Source organism: Sitodiplosis mosellana, unplaced genomic scaffold (assembly GCF_009176505.1).
Source record: "Sitodiplosis mosellana isolate CC-2019 unplaced genomic scaffold, AAFC_SMos_1.0 Smas_scaffold_6226, whole genome shotgun sequence".
Taxonomy (NCBI): Eukaryota; Metazoa; Arthropoda; class Insecta; order Diptera; family Cecidomyiidae; genus Sitodiplosis; species Sitodiplosis mosellana.
Window position 1 is genome coordinate 15,961,199 of NW_022601467.1, and position 9,357 is coordinate 15,970,555.

Genomic DNA, 9,357 nt, shown 5'->3' on the forward strand with positions numbered 1-9,357 from the left:
ACAAAACAGTTGGAAATCTAGGTGGAAATTTTTAAAAAATGTTTTCAGGAAAGTTGTAGATCTTGTTCAAATGACAGAATCTTGTCGTTCGGATCTAAAATATATGTCAAAAATGAAAGTTGAAAAAAAAAAACATTAATAATCCTTCGTTGAACAAGCTCAAGCAAGTTCAAGCACACAAATGTATATAAAGTAGTCCGACAATCGTTTCAGTATTTACCGACAATCGTTTCAGAATCATATAGATATTTCTGTCATCTCTTGTGACAAAATATGAAAACTGGCCGGATCATTCATATGAACACTGCAATTTTGATAAACTCATCATAAATGACATCTATAGCTATAGGGAGGGACCATTTAATTGGCGATTTCGGTTTTTATTTTGCAAAAAAAAATACATGAGTCAAATCGTTTCTTCATTTTTTCACACTTCTCAGTCGTTCATTTATTGAAACTTTGTTTTTCGATTGTGATTTAAAATAACATTTGAAGAAAATAAATTATTTATTATTGATAAAACTTATGAAGAAATTGGGAAGCTAAAACAATGTGTAAATTATGATGATGGTAACATAAGCAATGTGCTATTTTTTCTCGGACCAAATATAGCCACCAGATTCTTTGTCGAAGTACATCCGCTCAATGGTACGAACGGCATCGTTGCCGATACGACATAATGATTCAAGCAAACATGGTGGTAGACCACAATCAGACAAATTCTCTCGACCAAACACCGTTTCGGCGGTCACTTCTTTGTTCTCCTTGTTCAGATCTATGGATTTGAAAAAAAAATTAATTCAATTTAATCCTCATAGATTTTCAGAACAGAAAAAAAAATCTCAACTGAAGATATCAATTGATACGAAAAAAGTGGAGTATTTACCATCGATAATTTTTTGTGCCGCTTTGCTGAGCGCATTTGTACTGGAAAAATTGACTGTGGTCATACTGAATTGGTCCTTTGACTCTTTCATCAAATTGCACAGGTATTGCAATGTGTGCGGCAAAATGACACCTTTGATCTCCATACTGTGAAAATCAATGTTCTGTTCACGCACAATACTGGCACGGATTTGGTTGTTTCGTAGCGTCGCACCGGGAAATGCGACGGGTGCAATAAGCGTCGGTGGGATGCCAGCCAATCGGCCCACTTTTGTTGTTGTACTTTTAGCATTCAGAAGAAAATTAAATAATGCCTGACACTCCACACCTTCGATCAATAAAATCGATTGATCGGTCGAATCTTCGGCACATTCTTCATTATGCACGCGTCTAGCATGTGTGGTACGAATCTTTTTGATTTCCGATTTATCCACGCCCATACTTTCCAACCACTTTTCCTCGTCTTCCTCTTCATCACTGTTATCGGCTTCAAGGCCTTCGTCATTGTTGCCGCTTGTGTTTATTGCATCGGTCGATGTTTCAGCCCCATTTTCCTCCGACAAATTGGAAAAACTGTTACTTTGCGTATCGTTGCCGGAATCTAATGATTTGTTCTGTGCATCGGATGATGTTTTCTTCAATGGCATCGTGAACTCAATGTCTTCCTCTTTGAGAGCCGATCGCAAACCACGTGACGTTGGCGTTAGCAATGCATGTGTTTCAACTTTACCACCAATGCCGGCAGCCCGAAACAGCACCGTAAATAAATTTGCACAAACATAGAAGTATGGACATTGTAGTGAACGGACCAGCTAAAGAGACACAAATAAAATTCAGTTTCCGTTTTGAAATATTTCCATTGACATAGTGGGAGGTGTGTTTTAATGTTGAATATTACCTGAAACAATGCACGAAAACTATCACCCCAATCTTGAGCCAGAGCCTTGCGTTCTGCTTCACCGATCGTACAGCCAATGTTTGCTTTTGACATCCGGGGAAATAAAGTGAGCCACGGTAAGTGCGGATGCTGCCAGTACATTGTGCTCTGGTGAAACCGGGCTGCCGGTGAAATATCTAAACCAGTCGTCTCGGATGACTTTAAGTCGGCACAGCGCACAAACCTGTCGAGCATTAAACGCAAATTCACTTCAATGCCTTCATATTCAAATGAAAGATGCCATTATTACACTTACCCTGTAATTCCACTTGCTTCTTCGTTACACTTTAGCCGACTTCCTGGAATCGGATTTTTGCTCAAAAGTCGCAATTTGGTTTTAAGGCTCCAATCAATTGGAACATGACTAGTTGGCTTTTCTTCGTCTGTCTGTTCGACTGGATCTGCGTCGAATTCATCTGTTTGATTGATGAGATTTGCGAAGGAATTCAGTTCTTTCTTATTCAGTGGCGCTTTGGACGTAGTCGCAACAATTTCGTTGGCATTTGCCAATAAGTTAAATACTGAGTCTTCCGACACATATTCGGTGGTGTCTGGTAGACTGTGACGTGGTTTTTTCTTATTCGAAGCAAATCGTTCACTAAAATTAACCCAAAAATAAACATTCAATTTCAGTCAGAAAAACTAGTCCATGTTAATGTACTTACTCAAGGAATGGATTCTTTCGTTTTTCGCTGGGTGCGATTTTAAATTTGGATGGTGAATTTCTAGTATTGTAAGCCGGTCGCTCGAGTCGTGCTTGTAATGCTTTTTGTTTTTGCTTAAGTCGTTGCAAGCGGATAATCTTTATTTTGGAAAAAGAAAAACATAACAAAAATGGATTAAAAACACTATTTCAAAATAATTCCGAAATTCCAGCACAAATTAAAACAATTGTAAACAACAAAAAATTAACCTCATTTGGTGTTTTCCATGCGTTATCGTCAGACTTCTTGGCGTTGGACATCCTAAATTTGGTTTCAACGTTGAAAATTCCAAATTGTTTTTGTTGCAATTTTAATAAATAAAATACACAAAATTTGCATGGAATTTTTCTTTTGCCAAAAGTGCAGAAACTCTATTCAATTTCACCAAACAAACAAAAAGTGGTCGTAGAATTTATTGTTTGGGCGCAGCTGTCATTTCGATTTTGGTGCGCTACACACTTAACTGAGCACTCTTGTATTTATTTATGTCATGCCTACGATTTGTTTGGTTTGTTGTATAACGCATACACAAACGTTTATCACGCACACCACCATATCGTCACTGTTCGTGCCATCGGTGTGTATCGAAATCACAGACTACCGTGTGCCATGATATGTTTTGATATCGAATCGAACATGTTCAGTTACCATAACACTATGCAATCGAAATTTTATTCGTTAGATTATTTGCGTTAATTATTCATCGGGCAATAAAGAGCAATACATTTAACACAAATTTTATATCATTTGAATATTTCATTCAATTTTGTGGCACAAAATAAAATCGATATTTATCTATGACCCAGAATTGATTATCGAAATCGATTATACATTGAAATCTGGTTGCAATTGAAAAATGCATAACCATCATGAAATTTATATTTCTTTTTCTTCCCATCGTTTAGAATATTATCTAAAAAATGTTAGCTTTAACTCGACTCACGACTGAAAGCTTGAACAATCATTGGTGCGCCATCTGGCGTAAGAAAAACCGCGTGGACTTGACCTATTACAAGTTCAAACCGCAATTATTCTATCTTTTTACCAACGAAATAGACTGAGCGTATTGTTTTGACTTACCATCCAACCATCCAACCATCGTGGTCTAGGCTAATGTGCCGATCTAGTGATGTCTTGACTGAAGACTTTTGAAGCGAAATTCGAAATGTTCTGAATTTTTCTATTTATTCGATGAAAATAATTGATTTTCAGTATCTGCCATTGATAACACTTCATCAACACATATCATTCGAACTTTCTTGGAATTTTCAATAAAAAAATGTTATAATTTACTTCCATCGAAATGAAAAGAATCCAGCAATAATAGAGGCAAGTTCACAGTGTTCGTGTGTGTCATCTTTAATTATTCAAATAAAATTCAGATCCTCTTTTGTTCGTGAAGAGGCTTTTGCTACTTTGCATTCACATAAGCACAAGCATCGAAGCGGCTTTGCTGAAGAAAGAGCCTTATCGCCTTTATTTGCAGGTGACAAATGTGCATGCAGATCCGATAGCATGAAAACTTCATGGGCATTGCACCTCAAAAACACTCTTTCGAACATCTGAACACAGCGACTCTCTTTTTTTCATTCACTTTAATCTATTGTGCTCTAGTCAGAAGAAGTGTTGATCCTATTTCGTTGGGGAATATAAATGCGACAAATGTATGTGTACAAATAACGTACGTGTGTTGTACTTGCATCTCTACATTTGGTGTTAAGGGATTGAAATTTGCATATGAACTTTTTTTGCCGGTTCAATTCGGAGGTAGATGAAAATGCGATCATTGACTCACAATTTCAGCCCAAAAAGCGAAATGTCTTGCAGATATCGATAAGTTCAAATGCAATGCGAAGACAATTTTTGTTTTGTTTTCCAACATATTTTTTGACATAAAATTCAAGATAAATTATTCGAAGCAACAACAATTTCTAACGATGAAAATTTGAAAAACGAAACTTAAACCATCACACAGTCAAAACTTGGGTCATATTTGAAATTCTTGTTCAAAATACAAATGCAGAAATGGAAAAAGGTGGAATATTTAAATTTCCCGTCGATTTTTTGTCCACAGTTTTTTCTGTTTATTTTCAACATCTTCTCAATTGATGTCCAGGCACATATGAAGAATCTCGCACATTAACTCGGGCGCATTTTCACGTACATGTATTTTGTATGAATATAATTATATTTTTAATACATAAATAAAAACTAATTAGACATTGGTTTTGGTAACTGTAACCGACATCAAAAAGTGCACATTCAAGGGGTTTTTGAATAAATTTTATAAATATATATTTTTCATGCGGTTGTAAATTTTACGATTATTTCGTATAACATTTGCGATGTGATAGCTTTTTGTTTAGCAAACCACGAGATTCTCTCTGTCTCTCTCACGCTCGCACACATGGCAAAATCCGTGCAGGCATTTTATATTTTACATTAAAATAAAAGAGATTGAAAAATGTGGAAAAGAGTTCGGATGGAGAGTCAGAGAGTGCAGACCGTGGCATAAATCACCATCGCTCGAACTTCCATTAGTATATTAATAAAATGTGTGTTAACTTATTTAAATTCGGGATCTGTCGAGTGCACGAGCAAATTGAACGAAGTGGAACCGACCGACGAGAGAGAAAAAAAAACGAGATAGAAAAACAACAACACATCAAACCGAACCGAGAGAAATTCGCATGCATCTTTTTCATTGGCCTCGGAGATATGGGGGAAAATGCCCTTTGCTTTCGCACTCTTACTTTGGCACAGGAATGAGTTTTCGGTAATCTAAAAATAATTTTAATAAAATTGTACACATAGAAAAGCGAAATGCAATGCAATCTCGATTGAAATTCAGTGGTGTAAAGGAGGTACAAGCGACCAAACACAGGTCACCACCACTGCTGCTACCACCAACATCATCACATCAACCAGTCGCTGTTTTCTCTCGCTCTCGCTCTTTGCACGCCTGAGTGTTCTTCATATTTGAACTTTGCATTTCAATGAGCTTACTTTAAACCAAAATTATACTGATTTTAAAGTCAGTAGTTTCCATCATCATGACGAAATGAACTTCATACGGAAATAGATGATATTACATCAGTAATATGGAGACGCCGAGAGTGATAGAGAGAGAGAGAGAGAGAGCGTGTTGTTCAACCTGCCACATCAAATTCATCTCATGCCACGGAAAAAAGTTTGACTTGCAACGAATTTTTGGTTTTTAGAAAAGTTGGATGTGATATTCGCACATGATCTTTATTGCATTAAAAACAGAAATAGCGCCATTTTTTTGTGGCGATACAATTCCCAAAACTCAAACATGGACGTCGACAAATTATTAAGTGCTGCAGTCATGACTGCACTGTTGAATTTCTTTTTATCCTTTTGCCAAATGAGGCTGTGAGAATGAAAATGGCAATACAGGAATAAACATTCTGAAGCGCATCAAGAAAAAAAAATTCGCAATAGTGAATCATGAGTTCTGAATAAGCAAAAGTGAACCATGAACCTCCTATGCTGCCCATGTAAATTCATGTTTCACTTTTGCATATTCAGAACTCATGATTCATTTTTGCGAATTTTTTTTTCTTGATGCGTTTCAGAATGTTTATTCCTGTATTGCTAGGCTGCCCCAAAAAAAAAAGTTGTCCCTCATCCAAAAGGCCCGGGCAGTTTCGAAAAATATACCTCAAAAAAATAGGTTTTGTCCAAAAAAATCATATGGGTACCATATAAAAACCCATGGCAAGCCCCATATCAAAATTTTCATGACAGCGATTTCGGAAGCCAATTCATATCGCAACATTTCGACCTAAATCATTTTTCCAGCCAATTCTCGGCAAAAACTGATGATGAGGTTTTGTTTGGCTTGTCAATATCTACAACTTTCACCAAGACATCAGGCCTTGAAAAGGCATTCTGGGCCAGTTACAGTGTAAAATGACCAAAAAAATGGCAAATTTTCGGCATTTTTTGCATTTTTCGCTCTACTGGTCACCCAGGTGGTAGACTTTGGTTCAGTTTTCGACTTGTGTCATGTAGTAAAAACCTGTACAAAAATTTTGGTACTTGACAGATTGCAATTTGGATGAAATTTGGTGTTAATTGATTCAGATATGACAAATTTCAGGTCAAAAGGAGCAAATCACAAACATGAGCTTCGATTTGACAGATAAAAGCAAACGATTTCTACCTCTTCTGCCTTTGAACATCTAGTATGGTCCTTTACGAACATTTTAAGTACCAATACGACCAAATCGAGTGATGTTTTCACATATTTCTAGCCTCATATTCGATTTCAACTCCCAAAAAATCGACTTTCGACCGAAAAATCCCTAAATATAGGCTTTTTAGGGATGGTGTCTTGACGCAAAGTTATTTTTTCTCAAAAATAAGGGGAGTCTTCCCAGACAAAAACTCTTAAAATTGGCTTTTTGCGGTACCTCCCGAACAAAAGTTACGTTTTTCATGCATTTTGCTATGAAAATATAAATTTTTGTTCGGGAGGTACCTCAAAAATACACTTTTTAGATGAGTTTCTTGGTAAAAAGTTATTTTTCCGAGAAATATTGGAAATCTTTTCATACAGAAGCTCAGATACAGATACAGGTATTGCCATTTTCATTCTCACAGCCTCAAATGTCATTCATACAAAATTGAACAGTTCATTTCCACCTGAAATCTCTTCGACCTTCGTTTACTCCGACCTATTCAAAACCTTCGTTGCCTTTAATTCAACACAACCCCAACATTCATCCATCAGATAATCTTCACGAACATCCTCACTCTACCTTCTAATTGATCGCCGAAAACATTGAACACTAGCTCTTTCAATCGAAGTATGGTTATGGTAGGAAAAAAAATATTTTCGGATTCGTGTAAATAATATTTGGATTTTGTATGAAAAAGGCGGAGGCATGACGCTCGCTTTTATAGATATATTCAAAACACCTTCCGTTTAATGAGAGTTTAATATACTTTTTGCCATAGATGACTTTGCAAAGCATCTGCGATGTGTGCGTATCTTTCGGAATTTTCCACTGGATGAAGAAGAAGCTTAATCAGTTTCTCGCGTATTCAAAAAATGGAACACTGTTCCTGTCGTTGTTATTATTATTTTTGTAACGGTTGTTTTTGCTGTTTTTATGGAATAACAAAATGTAATTTTCATGCGTTTTCTGCGTTTCCGAAAAACGCCTGTTTCGCGTGAGGTGATTTATGGCGGTGGTTTTTGTTTCTTCACTTCATTTTACCGAGTTCATTTGCAGTGAAATTCTGAACGCAGCTACACCAGGGCACATCGGAAATTCACATTTATTCAGGAAAACTGACAGAATGTCTGAATTTCCACGCTCGCTGTCGAAATGGCGCATGCAAAACGGCGAACAAGTGAAACCGTTGCAATAGATCATATTGATGAGTCGATGTGCGGGAAAACACACACACACACCCGAACCGCACTGCATAATCATAACAAAAATCAAAATTGTTCCAAAAAGAAACAGCCAAGCATAACAAATTGTTACTTCGGGAGCCAATTATTTATTGAAGTGTAACAATATTTGTGTTTATTTTAATTCCCGCGGTGAAATTCGTTTTTTTTTTGTGTTGTGTGCTGTATTTTGTGAAAAGTGCGCACATCGGCAAAAAAAAATGGCACGGTTCAGTTTGGCTCTCGACTGCGGGGCAATAGGGAGTGAAAATGAATGACTGATAGAGGTTAATGAGAGTGAAGTGTACAATGCATCGAGTTTATGATGATAGCAACAGCCACAATTGTTGTTTTCACAGATAATAATAATTCAGTCGTTGGCGTTGCTCGAGTTCGAAATCGAAACGCGACGAGAAATTATTTTGCTAGTTAGGCAGCGAGCGCGTCGATAGACGATAAACAATTTTCGAACAAATAAACGAGCAAATTTATTGCTTTTTTTCTTTCGCTCGTTGCCCTTTTTCGCTGTCTCGTTGACTTTTCGAAAAATTCGAGCCGTATGCTGATCATGATGATGTGGTGTCCTGTTTGCCAAAACTCTTCATTTTGATTTCAAATATGTTGTCTGCAGCTTTATTTGAAATTTGGTTTACATTGTCGATGCGAATCATTACATTTTCCAACTGATTTGTTTGTCGAGGGAGGATTAAAAGGCCAAAAATGTTGACTAAACGTTGAACAAACTGTTGTTTGAAACTTTGGCGCGTAGGAACGACAACGACGAGAGAGCGAGCACGCAAAAAAAAAAATCAAAGCTAAAAACAATCGTCGAACACGTTTTTAGCGGTTGTCTCGTTTTTTGTTTTTAATTCACTACATTTAACGACCACAAATCCCCGTAAATGAAGTACACAGTTCGGTCTTGCATAACGCACTCTTGTGATTGGTGGATGTGGTAGTCGTCGTTGTCGTCATCATCAATGTGCTTCATTGTTAACTTGAGGAACGTAGAAATTGCATACTTGATTTCAACATCAATGACTTAAATTTTTTTTAATGAATCGGTTTTCAATTTCACGGTGAAAAAAAGGGAGCTCGATCAGTGTAATTCCATTGTTTTTTTTCTATTCTCGCTCATCAAACGTTCACATTTTTTTGTCCCGTTTTCATTATGAGCCGTATCGGAAATCGTCGTCACTTTCTTTTGATTTTTCCATTTTCAATTTTGTGCGTGCTTTTTCTGTTGATTCGGGTACGAGTTGGTTCTTTTTTCTCGTCTCATTCCGTGTGGCTGTTCGCCGGCACAATTTGTCGCTACTTGTGTTCGCGAGTCACATGTTGTTTGTTGTTGATTTAAATGGCTTTCTAGCGGTGTTCGATGCCATTAATAAGACACAACTTTG

The 9,357-nt window shown here is 36.9% G+C and overlaps 1 protein-coding gene across 1 annotated transcript; it reads right to left on the reverse strand.

The window, feature by feature from the left end:
* Positions 1-414: 414 nt before the first annotated feature.
* Positions 415-3,085, reverse strand: LOC129578231 (protein downstream neighbor of son homolog). Its single transcript, XM_055466483.1, has 6 exons — positions 2,736-3,085; positions 2,488-2,624; positions 2,079-2,420; positions 1,784-2,006; positions 887-1,697; positions 415-775 (listed from the first exon to the last, which is right to left on the reverse strand). Exons 1-6 carry the CDS (start codon positions 2,784-2,786, stop codon positions 588-590), a joined length of 1,752 nt encoding a protein of 583 aa, XP_055322458.1. The 5' UTR covers positions 2,787-3,085; the 3' UTR covers positions 415-587.
* Positions 3,086-9,357: the final 6,272 nt, after the last annotated feature.